This window comes from Rattus rattus, chromosome 1, assembly GCF_011064425.1.
Source record: "Rattus rattus isolate New Zealand chromosome 1, Rrattus_CSIRO_v1, whole genome shotgun sequence".
NCBI classification, from domain to species: domain Eukaryota; kingdom Metazoa; phylum Chordata; class Mammalia; order Rodentia; family Muridae; genus Rattus; species Rattus rattus.
In genome coordinates this window covers 129225923-129249175 of record NC_046154.1, presented here as the reverse complement: position 1 = coordinate 129249175, position 23253 = coordinate 129225923, and the positions used below count along the sequence as shown (strand labels likewise).

General features: G+C 38.8%; 1 protein-coding gene across 1 annotated transcript in view; it reads right to left on the bottom strand.

The window, feature by feature from the left end:
- The window catches only part of Slc26a7 (solute carrier family 26 member 7), a 121027-nt gene that overhangs the window by 1749 nt on the left and 96025 nt on the right, over positions 1-23253 (bottom strand). The window contains exons 12-16 of the mRNA XM_032904998.1: positions 22663-22769; positions 14848-14914; positions 11445-11582; positions 8342-8390; positions 3081-3181 (exon numbers count right to left, since the gene is read on the bottom strand). Of these exons, the coding sequence (XP_032760889.1) occupies positions 3081-3181; positions 8342-8390; positions 11445-11582; positions 14848-14914; positions 22663-22769 (462 nt within the window). The remainder of the gene's footprint in view (positions 1-3080; positions 3182-8341; positions 8391-11444; positions 11583-14847; positions 14915-22662; positions 22770-23253) is intronic.

The following is a 23253-nucleotide window of genomic DNA, read 5'->3' as shown; positions in this document are numbered from 1 at the left end:
GGCTAAAAATACATGTAAAGGTCAATTTACGGTTGGGTGGAATTGGTTATGTGCTACTGATGTATTCTATATACAAGACATGGAGAGCTGCATTTACAATACAATCTAGACTGTATTATAATCGTGTATGTTACGTGATACAGAATTTCTCTCATCTTTCTTCATTAGTAAGTCCATTTTGAAAAATAAGAACTGTGGATTTATCAGAAGTGAGCGTAAATGAAAAACAACAACAAAAAATAATAAACTATGAGCTCTGGCTTTGACATTGAATAAGTGGCTCCTGCTTCTGTAAGTTGATGTGATTAATTTCAAGGTGACCTCTCAGTATTTGACTTTGTCTTAAGCCCCATGGAGCTCAAACACATTATAAATGGACTGTTGATTTTGATAAACACAGTCTCCAGTTCACTGACCTACCCGGACATCCCCTAATCTGGCAAAAGAATAAACAGAAGTCATCCAAGAAGTTCCCTTCCATCCACAAGCCTGGGATCAATGTTCTTTATGCTGAAGAAGCTAAGTACACGGTCTACAGAGTTCCTAAAAAAGCAGGGAAACTGGCATGGCAGGACAGTCCCTGATGCTCATGGCTCCAGGCGTTTTCTCAGGGTAGCTGGAACTAAGAAATAATCTTGCTTGAAAATATGTTTGCACTTTAAGAAATGGCTTTAAAACTCACTACACACACACACACACACACACACACACATATACACACAATTATATATACATGTATAAAATATAAATCAGGTGACATATGTGTATGTGTTACTGTTATATGTATGTGTTCATACATGAGCATACAACACAGAGATTAAAAAACCAACCAACAAAACAAAACACTGCTGTGGAGTGCTTCATTCCTGTCATATTTGTACAGGTTCTGGGGATCAACTCAGGTTGTCAGTCTTGCTTGGCAAAAACCTTGACCTACTGAGCCATCTCAGTAGCTCAAGAAATGACTTTAAAGCGAGAAAAGCAATAATAGACATTAGCATTGCTGAGTGCTTACTAACAGTGCTGGCCACTTCAGCACTTTACTGGGTATGTCTTATGAGCTCACAATGTGAAGAAGTGGAGAGTAAACTCTCCTTCTAGTTTATAAAAAGCAAACAAATGAGGACTGGGGAGATGGCTCTGTAGGTAAAGCTCTTGTCACACACATATAAAACCTGATTTTGAACCCTCAGAACACACCTAAAAGCTCAGTTCAGAAAGCAGTACGGCATCATTGATAGAGGTGAGGTGGACACAGGAAAAGTCCCTGTAATGTGTCAACTACCTAGCATATGACAAACATAAACTGTCTCAGACAAGGTTGAAAGCCAGGACTGAGGCCTGTGTCAGTCCTTTGACATACACACATACACTGTGTCAGTCATGTACTCACACTCACACAAATGACCATACACACACACACACACACACACACACACACATACACACACACATATACACATACACAAACACATATACATACACATACACACACATGCAGAGAGAGGGGGGTGAGGATGAAAAGAAGGAAGAAAGGGAGTAGAAGGGAAGGGAAGGGAAGGGAAGGGAAGGGAAGGGAAGGGAAGGGAAGGGAAGGGAAGGGAAGACAGGGAAGGAGGGAAGGGAAGGCATGAAACTAGTAAGGGAAGGGGAGGAAGGGATGACAAACAAGACAGAAAAAGTTTTTTATCTTTAAATTTTTTCTATCTTTAAATGCTTAACTTAACACAAACTCTAAAAATAGCCATGAGGCAATAAACCAAGTAGTAATAAGGGGGGGAAAAATGAAAATAGGTACAGCATTTCCAGCTTTGTATATAAAGCAGAAATAGTGTGGAAAGTAAGGACAGTTTTCCTGCCAATTTAAAGGGGCATCGATTGTCTTAACGCAGCCTGTAGAACTTGGAATCCATTACTGGGATTCAGGTAGAAAACAGAAGCAGCAGCCTTCATTCTTTGGCATGCATCAGTGCTTGGAACACTTTGCTCCTCAACTATCAGCCTTCAACCCTAAACTAAAGGACAGCGGGTCCCTTGTCTTCCTTGTAACCAACTCTAAGGAGTGTTCTCTGATATCTAGAAAGGGCAACTAATACTGTCAGCTGAAAATTTAAAAGTCATTCAATAGCAACAGCATCTCGATACTTAAACCTTGATTTGCACCATCCATTTGCTTTCTAACCTTCTTATGTTTGCTTATTCTATGTATATGAGTACTCAGTTGCTTTCTTCAGATACTCCAGAAGAGGGTGGCAGAACCATCTACAGATGGTTGTGAGCCACCATGTGGCTGCTGGAAATTGAACTCAGGACCTCGGAAGAGCAGCCAGTGCCCAGACGTCCTCAGGATAAGCACTTTCCCTCCAAGCACTACCATTCCCATCTTCCTGGACAGAGATACTCAGTTCGTCCTTACAGTTCTGGAGTGTGAAAGGCAGGAATTTTCAAAGCAAATTTACGATACAAATGAAAAGATAGAAAATATATAGGCTCTCAGTCAATCTGAATTCAATCAATCCATTTTTTCTGGTTATTTATATATTTACCTGGGGGATTGAAACCAAGGCTTTGATTGCTAATCAATGCTCTGCCACTGAACCAAAGCTTCAGAGCTAACACACTCTTTAAAAAATTTTTTTCAGATAAAAGAAGAGAAGGAACTCTTCTTAGTGTCCATTACAAAGCAATTCCCAGCCATAGTATGAGGTGGGGGGAAGGGGTAAATGCAGCAGGCTCAGTGGACGAAGAAGGCCAGCAGAGGTGGAGTTTGGGGAGAATTAGCTAGAATGGTAGCACCCCAAGAGTCTTTTCTCCATTCTAGAAGCACTGAATATTCACTTCCTGACAGACATTTTGCATGATAATGTTCAAATCTCAGTCTTCCTACTTCTCCAACTTTGACTCCCTACCCTACATGCCTAGAATCCTGATAGGGTCTTTTGAAATAAACTCACTGTAGTAAAGGCATGGATGTCTTTTGTGGGGAAGGAGCTTAAGACTCTGTAGCTGACGTGGCTGAGGAATACTTCTGCCAATGAAGAGAGATAAGGAATCGGGCCTGACCCAGACCGCACAGATACCTCAACAAGTGTGGAGACTCCTGTGTAGTCGAAAAAGGTCAAGCCACTGCAATTCAGGACCAAAGAATACTTCTCACTGGGGCAGGGCTGGGAGGCTTCTTCTGGAGGAGAAATAGAAACTCTAATTAGAACGAGCAGATCTCTGTGGCTGACTTGGCTGAGCGGTAGCAAAGACACAGTGTCCTCTGCACTGGTAATTCTGCACATTTTCATTTTTAAAATTTAGTTACCATTTTTTTTTAGTAGCTGGAGAAATTTCAATGAGTCTGAAAGGATATCTACAAGTTAACTCTAAGCACAGTGGAGGTAATCTGGATGGTGCATTATCCACATCATCTACTTCTTTTGCTGGCAGGCCCAGAGCAAGAGTCCTGTTTTGGGATGTCTGAAGCTCGTGCACTTCAGTTTATACAGGACAGCAGAAGTCCAACGCTTGGGAGTACTCCATAGCTTTGGAGGCAATCATGTTAACATCAATTTTCAGTTAATTAACAATAAATCTGCATGCGCAGAGCCCCGGGATCAGCACTAGCCCTACAAAAACCAGTAACAACCAACTGAGCAACACTAGCCTGCTGTATATGTTTCCTACGAAAATCCTTTCAACATATTGGTTTTAGAAAATAAAATTTTAAGTGTCTTCTTGAAAGTAATAGTAGGTTAGAAACAGCTCATATGGGTATGCATCTTCCCAGCTCCACCCTTAGTGATCAGACATCAAGGTAGAAATATTTACACCTTAGACGTAGACAAGTGCTACAACTCTACCCCATATACCCTGTTCCAAAAATGGGTAAAGTTACCAGGACAATCACTGCTTAAAGGTGGGTGCTTTCATTATCCAATAGCCTTGTTTTAAGTGAATGACTAATCCACGAAAATATTTGGTTTTATATCTTAAGATGACAATGATGACAGAATTGGTGTGAAAATGGTTTCACTTGTTTTCATGTGTTCAATTCTGTTCTGAGCAAATGCCATACAACACGTATTTAAAATTGAGTGACAACATACAATGCTTGCTAAAAATTGTCTTCAGAAACATTAAATATTTAACTCGACAAACAGATAACTAATGAATTATAAATTTTTTTTATATTTCAATGCCTTCTTGTTCTTTTACTTTACATTTTTGGGGTTATATGATTCCATCATTCCCCATTCTGTTCCTTCTTACAAGGATTCCTCCTACACACCCCTTCTTGTTCTCTTTCAAATTCATGGCCTCTTTTTTCATTCATTGCTGTCATATATATTCCTAAAGATAACCTGCTTAGTCTATATAATGTTACTTGTATGTATACGTCTTCATTGTTTGCTAAAAAGCACAATGGTAATATTTAGAAATAAGATTTTATAACAATAAACTACAACCTAAAATGGAAAACATGTCAGTACATTAATTTTCCTCAAAAATCTATATGGTTTTTATCTATAAGCCATAGGCATCATTTTGGGCATCTCAATATAGAGCCAGAGCAAGAAGTTTATGCAATCATGATACATTTGTTTGCCAAATGAAATTAAAACTTAGAATGGCTTATCAAGTCAGTGTTTCAGTTAGGCACTACTGTGATTTTATTTGAAATTCTGAACTTAAAGGTGCTACAATGAAAACAATCTATGTATTGATTAACACAGAGATTGCTGATAATGCTGTCTAAATGACAAAAAAAATGGCACTGGGTTAATTTTAAGAAAGTTTATATTTTTTCTTCAACTCTGCTATATCTATTTTACTGTTAAACTGTATTCTACATTCTTGTTGTGCCTTGTAAATTTCCTATAATATGTGTTGTTATAGATTCAATCTACAGATTGTTGTTACAGAGTCATTCTGGGCCCTTGTTTATTTCATCCTTTATTTTTTATACATGATTTTTTTGCCTTTATTTTCATTCAAAATAAAACAAACCGAAACAAAATACCCATCCTTCTATGTGTGGATAATTATTAATGTGAGCTATTTCAAATAAATTAGTTCATAGCACCTTACTTACACAAAAATAACATCCTAATGGTAAAGTTTCTAATACACTCAAATGGAAATTTTAATACAATGGGCATTTCTGAAATCTTCCTTTACCCATATCTCCTCTGCCCTGTGTTTGCACTCATTCATGGATATAACCTTGTGGTCCAAGCTTCTAAGTAAATCAAGTAGCACAATACAAACCACATCATCCTGGATAAGAGAATGCATAGCAAATAGTCTGCCTTGAGTAAATGAGGTAAGCTTGGAGCATGTGCAAAGGAGACGACTAATCTATCCCCACAGGGTATGTGGTAAATGATGGGCTTTATCTACAAAGTACAACATTTCAGAAAGACATTAACCATCAGGTGTGGGTGGGCAATTAAACCCAGACTGTGGAAGACAGCTCTTTCCTGTGGAATATTCATTAACTTCTTTAATTAAAAAATATTCATAGCTGCATAATTTAGGAGTGCTTTCCATTCACTTCAAAAGCCTCCTGATGGTCTGTGAGTCACTTGTAATTTTAAAAAGTGTTTTTTATTGATATCAATTAACTATTGAGAAACAGAATTATCTCCCTAATTTCCAAAGGAATAAGGGGAGAAGAAACACTTTGAACAAACAACAATATTCTCTTTGGAAAGGCATGTTCTTATTGAACATTTCATTCTGTTGTCCGGTCTTTTACTAATTCCAACAATCAGTTCATACAGATATCCTGTGTATTGAAGCACCCTGTTAGGAAACATAAGTGTAGGCATGAACAGTGATGAGGGTGCCTGTCTTCACAGACTTTCAATCAAATAGAGAATAGTCAGCTCAGCTATTACGTTGAGAGGTTATAAAGCTGGAGAAGGTATACAAACAGTGCTAAGGAAGAACCAGAAACAGAACAAGGCCCTCCCACACACACAAGCAAAGTCTTCCTCCGCATCCTCAGTACCTGTGAATATGATATCTTACAGGGCAACAAGAACTTTGCATATTTGGTGAAATTCAGGATGTTAGTATGGGAAGATTATCCCAGACTATCCAAGTGTCTGCAGATTCAGAGTCAGGAAATGTGATGAAGAAGAGATCAGAGAGAGACCTGAAGATGCCTCTACTGGCTTGAATATTATTAGGAGCATGAACCAAGGAACACAGATGGACCAAGTTGGAGAGGGGCTGGGGATTTCTCTGTAGAGCCTCCAAAAAGGAGCATAATGCTATGGTCATGAGACTCATCCTGAACTTCCGTCACTGCAATATAATCTAATAAATATTCACTGCTTTAAGTCACTAAACAGGATAATTACAACAACAGTAATACAAGTTTATACACCTGAGTTTTCTAATTTGGGGGTTAAGAGTAAAGCATCTATTTCAGAACAATAGAAGCCTGTTTAAACTTTGGAGTCCATGACATCAGAAGCCAGGTCTACTTCCATCAACATTGAATATATGTTTCCTCTTACTATTCCCTAGGATAAAGCAGGTCTTAAAATAGTGAAGTATTTGCTAGGTGAATAATGACATGAAAAGTGCATGAATGAAACCAAGAGTAATGTGAACTGGAACACAGAGGAAACCTGGATATTTTCCTAAGTGAGATTATAGATTGCTGCCTCTATGCAGGTGAGGGCTGGCACAAGATGAGGCAGGGCCTATGATTGGGCAGTGAAAAAAAAAAATAGGGAAGAGTTTTGTAAGGGAGAATAAAGAGATGAACCAAAAGGCAGGCAAGAAGGATGGCTCAGATCCATGTGAACTTTAAACACAGGTAGTTACCTGGATATTTTCTTAGGGAAGGATTTTTATAGGATCTAGGTTTGTATCATTATCAACTGGTTGTGAGTTTATTGTGTGGACATTTTGTGGAGTGTAAATTTACTGAGATAAATTACTGAGACAAATCTGATTGCTAAGTTACAAGCTTATTGAGTCTTGATTTTAACGGGTTGCTGGAAGCTGAGACTATAACCACAGGGGGTGGATGCTGGGAATGCTAACAGAGTCCTCTGTAAGAAAGCCATGAGATAGGCAGTCTCCATATGAAACTGGCATGACAGCGACCCACCTTGGGAACTAGATAGATGAAGAGAAAGCTGCTGGGCTCAGACAGTAGCCGGTGGCAGAGTGTGATAGAGATTTTTAGTGGGTGAACACTGTCTTATCTGAGATGGAAAGTTTGTATCATATTATCAACTAAAGTGAGGGTTTGTGAGTTTAATTTTGCAACCTGGGGCATTTGGTAGAAGACCCATAACATTCACTGGCAACAGCTCTACAGGACTCCCTGTTAGCATTATCCTCAGACGACCTAAAATACTAAACACATTTCTAGAACATCTCTTCACAAGTTGAACAATTAAGGTTTTCATCTTAAAAAATGCTGTGGCTTCTATCTTCTAAGTTTTTGGTGTTTGTTTGGTTTTGTATGTCTGTTTGCTTCCAGTGTAGTCTTGGCTGTCCTAGAAGTCACTGTAAAGACCAGGCTGACTTTAAACTCATGAGATCCATTTGCCTCTTCCTAGTGGGTGGGATAGATGATACAGATAGCTGCTGGGCTCAGACAGTAATTGGTGGCAGTAGTCTTATAGGGTTGATTTTTGTTGAGTGCTAACTATGCATGTGAAAAGGCTATTGAAGAAAGGGGATTTTTTATTTCTGTCTCCTTTCTTACTGCTTTTCTTGCTTGATGTCTCACCTTAGTTGGGTCACTTGGGTCCTATTCTGTATCCCTTACATGATACCCTGACTTGGACCTCTTATTAACGACACATCATTAAAACATTGTTGCTAGGGCGGGGCAATAAAGAATTGTTGCTGTTACCTGGCATTTTCCTAGAAAAGCATGAGCCTGTAATTAACTTAGTTGGGTGAAGTAAAAATCTAAAATATCCTTGAGACAATATTTGGGGGGAAGATTGATCTATATGAAGATTACAAAGAGTAAGGTCATTCAATTTAAGGAGAAGGAAAAGAAGAAAACTGGAAGCAAGAACAGAGGAAGAAGTGGAAGGAAAAAGAAGAGATCGAAGAAGATAAAGAAGAGTAACAAGGAAAGGGAGAAGGAGCAAGTAGACAACTAAAGTGGATGAGTGGAGCAGAGATAAAAATAAGGAGAGGGTGAATAAACGGGAATTGGAGGAGGAGGTGGAGAAGGGGATTCTAGTGAAAGAACATGGAAAACCCTAACGGGAGAGGAGCCAACAGAGAGAAAAGAGAGAAGAGGGTGTTTATCCTCTGGAGTAAGTTCAAGCCAAAACATTTGAACTACTTTCTTCTAAAGGGAACTCACCATTGCAGCTCCCGTTGGGCAGGGGACTGAGCAAGGTGTTCTGTTCACACTGAAATAAAAATAAATGCAAAGAGTGAAAACGCTGTGAAACAATATACCACCAATGAAAGGGTCGCACATCCCTCTCTCCGTGATGAGTAACAGCAATCAGCCCTGCCAAAGGTTTTGTTCCAGGAGTGTGTCAGATGTGTGTGCAGTGGACTAGGAAATGAAGAACCACTGTGGGCCGGAAGTGAGCACACATTCATTCAGTAGATACTTTGCTCACCGAGTTGGATGTTAGAACATTTATCACATGTTAGATGTCAGGGAGTGAAAACAAAGCGGTTTTGTATCATATAATTCAGCTTCCGTGTCAGCGATGCCTCAGAGATTGCATGCTAGCTGTTTATCCACAAATGCTCTAGATTGCTTCTTTTTCCCTGGTTAATGATAAGGATAAGGCATATTTTTCAATGTCTATTCCATACCCAAGACTTGAAGACATTAGCAATTGAATCCTTAGAAGCATTCTGTGAAGTCTCTAATTTTGTGTTCCATTATGAAGGAGGCAAAGGTTAGAACCCCCCCCCCAAAAAAAAGAAAAAGAAAAAGAAAAAGCAGGCCAAAGTCACAGTCACAAAGCTAGGGACATCTCAGTCTAGAATCAGAGCCAATGCCTTTCCAGGTTCCCGCTCTCAGTCACTGCTTATTCAGCCTCTCTGGAGTGCTCCTCTTTAAAGCCGGTGGGGAATCATTTCCCCTACGTGTTGTCCTGTGCTACAGGTCACGTATTTTTAACAGATTATTTATCTTTCCAAGATTCAGTCTTTCTTTGATTCAGTCTTCAGGTAATGACACTTTGCTGTGTGGATGTATCATAGGACTGGCCCTCAGCAGATGGGTTTTTCCTTTCTCCCTCTTACCTTCTCTGAAATCTCCTGTATTTTAAATAATTTATCTAGATACTCTACTTGTAGGACATGAATTATAACTTCTCCAATTCCTAACATCTGGCCTGAACAAAGTAACTTCCTTCTACAGTATAGCATAGAAAAGGTTAAAAAGAATAGATGAACTTAGGGAATCAACATTACCATCAACAGTAATCCATCTTGTTTATACTGTGTACCTTGGGGAGGGTTCCCCTACAGTGTTCCTTCCTCATGACCATAACCCTAATCTTACCATTTAAAACACCAAACAAATTCTAATACGGGGCATTCTACAAAATACCTGGCCAGCCTTGATCAAAATTTTTACAACCTTTAAAACAAGAAAATTTGGGAAACTATTGTAGACAAAGAAGCAGGACAGTTAAGTGCAATGTGGCACACTAGCTAGGATCTTAGAGCTTCCTCCCCTCACTAAATAAATAAATAAATAAATAAGCAAGCTACTACTCAAAATTAAGAAGACAGAATAAAACGTAAATGAATTTGTTAGCTGTAGCTGGAACCTATCCTCTCTTCTTAGTTTTTCCATAAATCAAAACTATAAAAACCTAACGTTATTTTTTTAATTGTATTTTGTCCTAAAAATGTGCCAACTACAATCCAATTATGTCACACTGGTGTAAGCCCCCTCCAGCTGAAACATAACTTTGCAAATGACTGGTAGTCTGCATTGAAGGAGACGGGAGTCGGTAACAGGAGCACAGGTTCACTTTAGGCAGTCCTGGATTACACTACACTGCAAGGTTTCAGGTGGAAGATATTAAATTTGACCAATTTCTTAGGGATTCATAAGATTATTTCAAACTATATCGTTTTTCATAATACCGCTTCGAATGGTGATTGTGAGCTAACGCCAGTCCACAAAAACTACAACTGTGTGCACAATATATAATAAAAGGCTCTGTGAAATAAATAAGCACAGTATCGACTTGAAAAACTAAATATAGAAGTGAGTTTCCAATCTGAAAACACTGGCCGTGGTCCTCACCATCCACTGAACGTGAAAACCTAAAGGCACAAAGGCGGCACAATTTACAACCTGTAGGGTCCCAAAGGTTCTCATCTGTAAAGGGTTTACACTCATTTGTAGTCTGACAGCATCATCTCATAAATGTTAATAATCACAGGAAGAGAAACATCACACCTTCATTTTCAAATGTGATCATGAAAGTCATGTCTTTGGTTCTCTATCGGGGTGAGCGGCAAAGGTCATAGGCAAATTAGGGGGAGAACTAAGGGCAGAAGCAGGAGGCTGTAGACAAAGGAATGTTCCCTGCATAGTTCTCGAGGGTAGAAACAAGAGGCCTAAGGTCTCCCATACATGAGTAACTAGGAGATACATGGTCAAGGAGAAATGAGAAACTCTATGGAGAGCCAAGGAAAGTTTCATGAGAAAGACAGTCAACCGAACAAACCACATTTGCTAAGAGCACACAGAACTAAGGCAATCCCAGCACTGTTCAAAGTGTTTGCATATTTTAACTATTTGTAATATGAATATTTATAACGAGGGTTGTTACAAATGAGGACCCTGAGACGCAGCCTCATTTAAATTCCCACAGCTGGTGAGTGGCTCTGGACTTGAGTGCTCAAGGGCAAATTACACATCGGCTTGTTCTGGTGCTCATAGGATTCAGTGCCTCTGATCACCGAGATGTCTTACAGAAATAAAGGAAGCTGAATGTTAGTGGGGCGATGCTGCACATCTATAATCCAAGCACTTGGGAGACTGGGGCAGAAAGGTCATAGACTGCATGGGGAGACCCTGTGTCAAAATGAAAATTCAAAAAGAAAAATAAAGGAGAAGTTAGGAAAGGAAGAAAAGGAAGAGAAGAGGAAGGAAAAGAGGGACAGTTGTATAATAATGTTCTACTGTTAATAGTAACTGTTTATGCTTCTCTGAAGCTGTCTATCATACTCCATATTCTGAAGAACTATATTATCACATGTTTATTTTAGGTCCATGATGAACAAATTTCTTAAACAATATTAAATATTGTCCTAGTCACAGGTTATATTGTAATGAATAGACAAACATACAATGTTAAGGTTTTTTTCCCTGGGGAACAAGTCTATAGAAATATCTATACTCTGTTGTTGTTTACATGGGATATTTTTAGTTATATTTTCAGTATTTTCAGCACACATCATGAAGTAGGTAGTCCTACCTTGCTGACATCATCAAGTCCTTGGTTGCCGTCACTTTCCTTTAGGATTATTTTCATCAGATCAGCACTAAATTTCTTTGCATTCAGGAAAACAAGTGGGTTGTTTATTGAGATGATTTTTATCTGTTTCGAGTGTTCCTTTTAAAGGGTAAAAGAGGAAAAGATTGAGAACTCTGAATCAAGTCAAAAAAAAAAAAAAACAAACAAGCAAACCAAAAAAAAAAAAAAAAGAAAAAGAAAAAGAAAAAAAAGAAGAAAAAACCCATACCACTCAATTGTGAATCGCTATCTCTTGACTAACATATTCATTATTGTAATTTATTTGAAAGCCTTACGGGAATACCACGTGTATCAAGGAAATACACAATTAATAATGAGAAACATTAGTAATAAAACAAATCCACAGCTTTTCAGAAAGTGTTTCTTATTTCTATTCACCAGCCCAAGTGAGGTAACAGCTTAGACTACCCTCCACAAAGTGCATCTTTTATTTAACCTACCGATTAAAATGAACTTAATTGTTATTTCGCAATGATGTGTATTAAATGGAGAGCCTCTCAAAGACTAGACAAGTGCTCGGCTACTGAATACACCCTTAAATATCCATCAGCATTTCAATGAAATTGAACGTGTATCTCCAAGTGTGAACTATCATCTCTTTAAGCAACACTGATACAAGCTGGCCTCTGTGCACGTAATCAGCAGTCCTAATTGAAACTAGACCCTAAGAGACAGTATTGACACAAGGTTTACCTGAGCGCCCTGGATTACACTGCATCGCCCCATTGCAGGATGGGGGAAGGGAGAAGAAAGGGTTTCAACACAAAACCTATCTACTTTACATATCTGTTTGGGCATTATTGACAGCCCTTGGTGCTGTCCAACCAAAACCCTCTTTTCTGTGACTCAGGGATGGGTATCTGATTGAGAAGATGCTCAATCCTGTGGAATGGTAACTCCTTACCAACCAAGCAAGGCATTACTCCTTCAGGCTTTTGTACTCCCATGAAAGAAGAGATGCAGAGACTAACCATGCATGCAGGCAGAAGAAAGAAAGAATTAGACACACGAATATGGATAATTCAGAGACCTTACTGTTCGCTCATTTGTTAAATAAATGTTTAAAATATATTTCAGAGTTTCTAAAATTATGAAGATACTTCAGCTCTGAAAAAGGAGGGTATTGCAACAACAACAACAACAACAACAACAAAAATGCATGGTAGCAAAAAGATTGAGCTGTCAAAATCACTTTCAATCTAGAAGAAACCACACAGAAACTGATAAGTGAACCCTTAATGTTTAGTTCTGTCATACAGTCATCAGATTTGATTGTTCCAAGTAAGATGAAAAACTAAATCTTTCTTAAAGAACAAAGATTCAAGTTGCTGCAACTAAGAAATTCTCAGCAGAACTGAGTTTGTTGCAGAAAATGCATTCCCAGTGAGAATGGGCATTTTGAATGAAGAGGAGGTTAAAAGGCAGGTAGCACCATTTTAAGTCAGATAAAATTTTCATTCAACCGCGTATATGCAAATTACATTCAATCTTATTCTCATCTCTTATTCTCAAGGAAAATATTAGGAAACTACTGAGATGTGACTTTTTTTAAAAACTGGGATTTTATGAGCAAAAGTTATTACATATACAGGTGACAGAAGAAAGAGAAATTTCTGTCATTTGTATCTGTCGTACATATCCCTCATTCACTCTAAGCTACATTTAGCCTAAGGAGGCAAGGATTATGAGGTTTGCTCACCAGTGATCTTTAGAAGGAAAGTTCACCAATCTAAAATTATATTCTGTCTCAAAGATAAAGATGTCAGGGAAGGAGGGTGGGACCATGGTTTAAATTCCATGGGAAAACTATAAAAGGAAGAGAAAGGCTAGCTTGGTTGAAGACTCGAGCCTGGGGCAGCTTCCAAGGCTCTGAACCAAACAGTCCTCTGTGAAGCAAATCTCTTATTAAAAGAACAAACCATTCTCCTGGGTGTCACAGAAAGACTCCTGACGTTACTTCCTGTTTTCAGGCTACCTGGAAAGACCTTGACATTGGTGCTTTTGGAAGGAGGCCAGTTCTCTGTGTTCTGAGGGGAATCATAAGGTAATGAAGGAAGTGAATAAGAGACCAAAGGAGAAAATGTTAACCAAACATTTATCAAGCAGGTTCAGAGTGAGGACAACCTTTACAAATAGGCTAAAATGATTCCAGTGAACACTTCTGTTATTATTATTTTTCTCCCAACTTAAACTTTTGCATGGTTGTTTTTTAAAAGAAGAAACTACAAGTGCCCATACCTCCTTAGTGGGCTCTACAGATGAAGTTGGAGAACAGCTAAAGGCAACACTTGGCTAAACTCAGTGGGCCACAAAACAAAAGAAAAAAAAAAAAGAATGTCAAAAGGAAGCCAAGTGTGTGTGTCCTTTAATCCCAACACTGGACAGGAAGAGGCAGGCAAATCTCTGTGAGTTCAAGGCCAGCCTGGCCTACAAATCTAGTTCCATGACAGCAAGGGCAACCGAGAAACCTTGCCTCTAAAAACTAAAATTTTTATATAAAAAAAAAAAAGAAGGAAAGAAGAAAGGAAGAAAAAAGAAAAAGAAAATAGAATGGGGGACAGGGTAGTGGAGTGAAGCAAGGGGTGAGTTCCTGGAGTTAAGAAGGAAGTAAGAAAGGGTGGGGTGAAAGCAATCCTATATGAAATTGTCAAAGAACAACTTCAAATTTTAAAAAAGATAACAGGGCTCAAACACTATCACATGACAGACCCCCTTACACAGGAGCAAGGCAAGCTGGTTTATGTAAATTGCCTTTTTACGAAAGTTCTCCACGTTGCACAATTCCACAATTATTGGTATTCTAGATAGAACCTTGGACTTAATTACTTTCAGGTAATAATTCAGTATCCCTGTATTTTCAAGTAACATTTTTAAAATTCTTTGAGAATTCCATACATGCATACATATGACCTTATGCACCATCCCAACACTGATTAGGTCATTAAGACAGCAGTGCATCAATGACTTTTGTTTTATTTTTCTCTCCGTTCTCTAATTTTCTTTATCATTTAAGGAGTAAAAAGGATACCGATTTGGCTAATTTTATGCAATTTAGCAGTGGGAAAGACGTCCTCAAATGCCTGGCGTGATCTCTGCCATAAGTCAACCATGAGCTGAAACTCTATGAACCATGGTGTGATTTAATTAGAAACCTAAATTCAAGGAGGTTTTCTTTTCTCTACTAATTTATTGCACGTCCACTGCTCACTGCCAAGTGTGGTGCTCACATGTATACCACTGGATGCTGTCAAGCAGCACGATTTATCGGATTTTATGACCCTTGGAAACTGTCTCATCCACAAATGTTAATACTTGCACAAAGAGAAAAGGAATTCAGACTTACATCATACGTTTCTGTCTTCACCTTCAATTCCATTTCTTTCATGTCTGTTATGCTTAAAGTCTTTGCCCTACATTTAAGGCAAATTAAAGTTACAAGTCATTTCCTGATCACTCGATTAAGAGAGAAGAATCAAAAGCAGCAGGTTGTTTTATATTAAAAACTTAGAAACAAAGTGTTTTGTACTCTATTGTGATTTGTCTGTAAGATATTGATAAATCTATATTTTGTGAGGATAGTCTGTAGTGCAGAATAAGAACACAGGTACCTAACTAGAAATTAATAATTATAATAATTATTAATAAATTAATAAATAATAATTATAATATAATTATATTTATATTTATAATCTATAATTATATTTATAAATTATATTTATAATTATAATTATATAATAATTTTAATAATTAATAAAAATAATTAATTATTTAAGTCCCCAGGGTCCAAAAGCTCCAGGCTGTAAGAGTTACAATGATTGATAAAAATTAAAAAATGAGAAAGGGCTGAAAACAATATGAAGTCTCATAAAATGTTATTAGACGAGTGGAAGGAAGGGACTCAATGGCAAAGGAGGAGAGGGAGGAGGAAGAGTAGCAGGAGGAGGAAGAGGAGGAGAAGGAGGAGAAGAAGAAGGAGGAAGAGAAGAGGAAGAAGAGGAAGAGGAAGAAGACAATAATCTGTATTTGAGGGTTCTATACAGGTAAAAGTATATTTTATATTTTACTTATAAAGTTATACACTCCGATGATTTCATAAAGAATTCCAGGGGACCTGTGAGAATGCAGTATGACAAGAAGTAGGTGAACTCTGGGAATGCAGCAAAGCAACCATTCAAATTAGACGAACGAGTTAATGATGCTCGGTCAAAGGACACAGCAATAAAGAACTCCGCATCGAATGATGTGGCTTCCAGAATGTGAAAACAGTCATTTTATTTCCTAAGCGATGATCACTGGTGCAAGTTTATATCTTATGAATACTATACCCTTTAACTTGTTTTTAAATGCTAAAGTAAAGATACAGCTGGGAGATTTACTGATTTCATTAAATATTATGAAATTTGTTATAGTTTGATTTTTTCTTTTTTTCTTTTTTTTTCTTTTTTTTTTCATCATTAAGCAGTTTGTGCTGTTTCTGATTTTTTTTCTTTATTAACTTGAGTATTTCTTATTTACATTTCAATTGTTATTCCCTTTCCCGGTTTCCAGGCCAACATACACCTAACCCCTCTACCTCCCCTTCTATATGTGTGTTCCCCTCCCCACCTTCCCCACAATACCGCCCTCCCCCCAACAATCACGTTCACTGGGGATTCAGTCTTAGCAGGAACAAGGGCTTCCCCTTCTACTGGTGCTCTTACTAGGCTATTCATTGCTACCTATGAGGTTGCAGCCCATGGTCAGTCCATGTATAGTCTTTGGGTAGTGGCTAAGTCCCTGGAAGCTCTGGTTGCTTGGCATTGTTGTTCATATGGGGCCTCAAGCCCCTTCAAGCTTTTTCCAGTCCTTTCTCTGATTCCTTCAATGGGGTCCTGTTCTCAGTTCAGTGGTTTGCTGCTGGTATTCGCCTCTGTATTTGCTGTATTCTGGCTGTGTCTCTCAGGATCGATCTACATCCGGCTCCTGTCGGTCTGCACTTCTTTGCTTCATCCATCTTGTCTAATTGGGTGGCTCTATATGTAAGGGACTTACACATGTGGGACAGGCTCTGAATGGGGATTCCTTCTGCCTCTGTTTCAATCTTTGCCTCCCTATTCCCTGCCAAGGGTATTCTTGTTCCTCTTTTAAAGAAGGAGTGAAGCATTCGCATTTTGATCATCATCTCGAGTTTTATGTGTTCTATGCATCTATGGAAATTCAAGCAATTGGGATAATATCCACTTATCAATGAGTGCATACCATGTGTGTTTTTCTGTGATTGGGTTACCTCACTCATGATGATATTTTCCATTTCCATCCATTTGCCTATGAATTTCATAAAGTCATTGTTTTTGATAGCTGAGTAGTATTCCATTATGTAGATATACCACATTTTCTGTATCCATTCCTCTGTTGAAGGGCATCTGGTTCTTTCCAGCTTCTGGCTATTATAAATAAGGCTGCTATGAACATAGTGGAGCATGTGTCTTTGTTATATGTTGGGGCATCTTTTGGGTATATGCCCAAGAGAGCTATAGCTGGGTCCTCAAGTAGTTCAATGTCCAATTTTCTGAGGAATCTCCAGAATGATTTCCAGAATGGTTGTACCAGTCTGCAATCCCACCAACAATGGAGGAGTGTTCCTCTTTCTCCACATCCTCGCCAGCATTTGCTGTCACCTGAGTTTTTGATCTTAACCATTCTCACTGGTATGAGGTGAAATCTCAGGATGGTTTTTGATTTGCATTTCCCTTATGACTAAAGATGTTGAACATTTCTTTAGGTGTTTCTCAGCCATTCAGCATTCCTCAGCTGTGAATTCTTTGTTTAGCTCTGAACCCCATTTTTTAATAGGGTTATTTGTCTCCCTGTGGTCTACCTTCTTGAGTTCTTTGTATATTTTGGATATGAGCCCTCTACCTGTTGTAGGATTGGTAAAGATCTTTTCACAATCTGTTGGTTGCCATTTTGTCCTAACCACAGTGTCCTTTGCCTTACAGAAGCTTTGCAGTTTTATGAGATCCCATTTGTCAATTCTTGATCTTAGAGCATATGCCATTGGTGTTTTGCCCAGGAAATTTTCTCCAGTGCCCATGTGTTCCAGATGCTTCCCCACTTTTTCTTCTATTAGTTTGAGTGTATCTGGTTTGATGTGGAGGTCCTTGATCCACTTGGACTTAAGCTTTGTACAGGGTGATAAGCATGGATCGATCTGCATTCTTCCACATGTTGACCTCCAGTTGAAATAGCACCATTTGCAGAAAATGCTATCTTTTTTTCCATTGGATGGTTTTGGCTCCTTTGTCAAAAAATCAAGTGACCATAGGTGTGTGGGTTCATTTCTGGGTCTTCAATTCTATTCCATTGGTCTATCTGTCTGTCTCTGTACCAATACCATGCAGTTTTTATCACTATTGCTCTGTAATACTGCTTGAGTTCAGGGATAGTGATTCCCCTGAAGTCCTTTTTATTGTTGAGGATAGTTTTAGCTATCTGGGTTTTTGTTATTCCAGATGAATTTGCAAATTGTTCTGTCTAACTCTTTGAAGAATTGGATTGGTATTTTGATGGGATTGCATTGAATCTGTAGATCGCTTTTGGTAAAATGGCCATTTTTACTATATTAATCCTGCCAATCCATGAGCATGGGAGATCTTTCCACCTTCTGAGGTCTTCTTCAATTTCTTTCTTCAGAGGCTTGAAGTTCTTATTGTACAGATCTTTTACTTGCTTGGTTAAAGTCACACCGAGGTATTTTATAGTATTTAGGACTATTATGAAGGGTGTCATTTCCCTAATTTCTTTCTCGGCTTGTTTCTCTTTTGTGTAGAGGAAGGCTACTGATTTATTTGAGTTAATTTTATACCCAGCCACTTTGCTGAAGTTGTTTATCAGCTTTAGTAGTTCTCTGGTGGAACTTTTGGGATCACTTAAATATACTATCATATCATCTGCAAATAGTGATATTTTGACTTCTTTTTCCAATCTGTATCCCCTTGACCTCCTTTTGTTGTCTGATTGCTCTGGCTAGAACTTCAAGAACTATATTGAATAAGTAGGGAGAGAGTGGGCAGCCTTGTCTAGTCCCTGATTTTAGTAGGATTGCTTCAAGTTTCTCTCCATTTAGTTTAATGTTAGCGACTGTTTGGCTGTATATGGCTTTTACTATATTTAGGTATGAGCCTTGAATTCCTATTCTTTCCAGGACTTTTATCATGAAGCGGTGTTGAATTTTGTCAAATGCTTTCTCAGCATCTAATGAAATGATCATGTGGTTTTGTTCTTTCAGTTTGTTTATATAATGGATCACGTTGATGGTTTTCCATATATTAAACCATCCCTGCATGCCTGGGATGAAGCCTACTTGATCATGGTGGATGATTGTTTTGATGTGCTCTTGGATTCGGTTTGCCAGAATTTTATTGAGTATTTTTGCGTCGATATTCATAAGGGAAATTGGTCTGAAGTTCTCTTTCTTTGTTGGGTCTTTGTGTGGTTTAGGTATAAGAGTAATTGTGGCTTCATAGAAGGAATTCGGTAGTGCTCCATCTGTTTCAATTTTGTGGAATAGTTTGGATAGGATTGGTATGAGGTGTTCTATGAAGGTCTGATAGAATTCTTCACTAAACCCATCTGGACCTGGGCTCTTTTTGGTTGGGAGACCTTTAATGACTGCTTCTATTTCCTTAGGAGTTATGGGGTTGTTTAAATGGTTTATCTGTTCATGATTTAAGTTCGGTACCTGGTATCTGTCTAGGAAATTGTCCATTTCCTGCAGATTTTCAAGTTTTGTTGAATATAGGCTTTTATAGTAGGATCTGATGATTTTTTGAATTTCCTCTGATACTGCAGTTATATCTCCCTTTTTATTTTTGATTTTGTTAATTTGGACACACTCTCTGTGTCTTCTCGTTAGTCTGGCTAAGGGTTTATCTATCTTGTTGATTTTCTTAAAGAACCAACTTGTGTTTCTGTTGATTCTTTCTATGGTCCTTTTTGTTTCTACTGGGTTGATTTCAGCTCTGAGTTTGATTTTTTCCTGCCTTCTACTCCTCCTGAGTGTATTTGCTTCTTTTTGTTCTAGAGCTTTTAGGTGTGCTGTCAAGCTGGTGACATATGCTCTCTCCTATTTCTTTCTGCAGGTACTCAGAGCTATGAGTTTTCCTCTTAGCACAGTATTCATTGTGTCCCATAATTTGGGTATGTTATACCTTCATTTTCATTAAATTCTAAGAAGTCTTTCATTTCTTCCTTTATTTCTTCCTTGACCAGGTTATAATTGAGTAGAGCATTGTTCAACTTCCATATATATGTGGGTGCTCTACCCTTATTGTTATTGAAGACCAGCTTTAGCCCGTGGTGGTCTGATTGGAAGCATGGGATTATTTCTATCTTTCTGTATCTGGTGAGGCCTGTTTTATGACCAATTATACGGTCAATATTGGAGAAAGTACCTTGAGGTGCTGAGAAGAATGTATATCCTTTTGCTTTAGGATAGAATGTTCTATAAATATCTGTTATGTCTATTTGTTTCATGACTTCTCTTAGTCTGTCTATGTCTCTGCTTAATTTCTGTTTCCATGACCTGTCCATTGATGAGAGTGGGGTGTTGAAATCTCTAATATTATTATTATTATTGTGTGAGGTGCGATGTGTGTTTTGAGCTTAAGTAAGTTTTCTTTTATGTATGTAGGTGCCCTTGTATTTGGAGCATAGATATTTAGGATTGAGAGTTCATCTTGGCGGATTTTTCCTTTGATGAATATGAACTGTCCTTCCTTATCTTTTTTTGATGACTTTTAGTTGAAAATTGATTTTATTCAATATTAGGATGGCTACTCCAGCTTGCTTCTTCCAACCATTTGCTTGGAAAGTTGTTTTCCAGCCTTTCACTCTGAGGTAGTGTCTGTCTTTGTCTCTGAGGTGTGTTTCCTGTAGGCAGCAGAATGCAGGGTCCTCATTGTGTATCCAGTTTGTTAATCTATGTCTTTTTATTGGGGAGTTGAGACCATTGATGTTGAGAGATATTAAGGAATAGTGATTATTGCTTCCTGTTATATTCATAGTTGGATGTGAGGTTATGTTTGTGTGCTTGTCTTCTCTTTGTTTTGTTGCCGAGATGATTAGTTTCTTGCTTTTTCTAGGGTGTAGCTTGCCTCCTTATGTTGGGCTTTACCATTTATTATCCTTTGTAGCGCTGGATTTGTAGAAAGATATTGTGTAAATTTGGTTTTGTCATGGAATATCCTGGTTTCTCCATCTATGTTAATTGAGAGTTTTGCAGGATACAGTAACCTGGGCTGGCATTTGTGTTCTCTTAGGGTCTATATGACATCTGTCCAGGATCTTTTGGCTTTCATAGTCTCTGGCAAGAAGTCTGGTGTGTTTCTGATAGGTCTGCCTTTATATGTTACTTGACCTTTTTCCCTTACTGCTTTTAATATTCTTTCTTTATTTTGTGCATTTGTGTTTTGACTATTATGTGACGGGAGGAGTTTCTTTTCTGGTCCAATCTATTTGGAGTTCTGTAGGCTTCTTGTTAGCTTATGGGCATCTTTTTCTTTAGGTTAGGGGAGTTTTCTTCTATGATTTTGTTGAAGATATTTACTGGTCCTTTGAGCTGGGAGTCTTCACTCTCTTCTATACCTATTATCCTTAGGTTTGATCTTCTCATTGAGTCCTGGATTTCCTGTATGTTTTGGACCAGTAGCTTTTTCCGTTTTACATTATCTTTGACAGTTGTGTAGATGGTTTCTATGTAATCGTCTGCTTCTGAGATTCTCTCTTCTATCTCTTGTATTCTGTTGGTGATGCTTGTATCTAAGGCTCCTTGTCTCTTCCTTTGGTTTTCTATATCCAGGGTTGTTTCCCTGTGTTCATTCTTGATTGCTTCTATTTCCATTTTTAATTCCTTCAACTGTTTAATTGTGTTTTCCTGAAATTCTTTCAGGGATTTTTGTGATTCCTCTCTATAAGCTTCTACTTGTTTATTTATGTTTTCCTGCATTTCTCTAAGGGAGTTCATGTCTTTCTTGAAGTCCTCCAGCATCATGATCAAATATGATATTAAATCTAGATCTTGCTTTTCTGGTGTGTTTGGATATCAGTGATTGCTTTGGTGGGAGAATTGGGCTCCAATGATGCCATGTAGTCTTGGTTTCTGTTGCTTGGGTTCCTGTGCTTGCCTCTCGACATCAGATTATCTCTGGTTTTACTTTGTTCTGCTATTTCTGACAGTGGCTAGACTGTCCTATAGGCCCGTGTGTCAGGAGTGCTGTAGACCTGTTTTCCTCTTTTCTTTCAGCCAGTTATGGTCCTGTGGGCCTGTGTCCTGAGTTCACCAGGCAGGTAGCTTGGAGCAGAAACTTGGTCTTACCTGTGGTCCCGTGGCTCAAGTTTGCTCGTGGGGTGTTACTTTTGAGCTCTCTGTGAGAGCAGCAACCAGGAGGGCCTGCGCCGCCTTTTCCAGGAGCCCCGATGCACTGGGGTCCCAGATAGGGTTAGGTGTTTTCCTCTGGAGTCAGAAATGTGGGCAGAGTGTAGTCTCTTCTGGCTTCCCAGGTGTGTATGCCTCTCTGAAGGTTTAGCTCTCCCTCCCATGGGATTTGGGTGCAGAGAACTGTTGATCCGGTCCCTTCAGGTCCCGGCAGTGTCTGGAGTGCAGGGGACCTGCAGCTCCAGTGCCTAGTTTGATTTTTTTTAAATGACCCTTGAATGCCCATGTATTGAAGGCTTGGTTACCAGATTATGCAGCTATTGGAAGGCAGTAGCTATTGGAAGGTTAAGGGTCGAGGGATAACAGAAGGAAATTAGCACACTGAAAGTGTGCCCTTGAAGGTGATGCTGGCACCCTCACCCGTCTCTCTGCTTCCCATTCCATCATGGATGCACTGGGCCATTACAGGCCCAAAGCGACCTCCAAATCATAGGCAAAATAAAATTGTCCCTTTAAGTTGATGGATCCCAGGGATTTGTTATGATTTTGATGGTTTTCTTTATTATGACCAATATTAGTCTGTATCATATGGAGATAAAATATTTTGTCATTTGCTTTTCCATTTCCCCACTACAAGTAAAACATGCAATTATGGAACTACATATATTGTCTGAAAATAAAAATAACTCTAACACCATATGTTCTACCGTGGACCAAACGCAGAGCATTTAAATAAAGCCTTACCTTGGGAAACGCCCTAACACGATAGCTATGGTGCAGACAACACCAAAGAGCAGTCCCACGTTGGCAGCGAAGCATATTGTAAAAATGTAAGTGCTGATCCATATGCCCTGGAGAGACACAGAGAAAGACATGTGGCTACCTCCTTCTCGTTTTCTCACAACTATAAAACCCTCAGAACTGTATTCAACAGTGCTGCAGTGACCAGATCTCTGAAATTTTACTTGCTCTCTCCCTCCCCTCTCTCTCTCTCTCTCTCTCTCTCTCTCTCTCTCTCTCTCTCTCTCTCTCTGTCTCTCTGTCTCTCTCTCCCCTCACAAGGCAAGCAGGTTATGAGATGAGTTGAGGATGGAAGGCCAGATGGAAGCCTATTAGAGCTGTTTCTCTCCTTTCTCCATGTGGGTTTTGGGGGTCAAACTCGGGTCATCAGGTTTGGAAGAAAGTGCATTTACCCATTGAGGCATTTCACCAGCCCAAGAATATATCATGGAGAAAAAAAAACACAGAAACTCAGAAGCATACCAGGGCTCCATTAGCCTTCCCAACAGAAGTGGGAAGGTTCCTTGCCTTACCTGTAAGCATTGCCAACAGTCA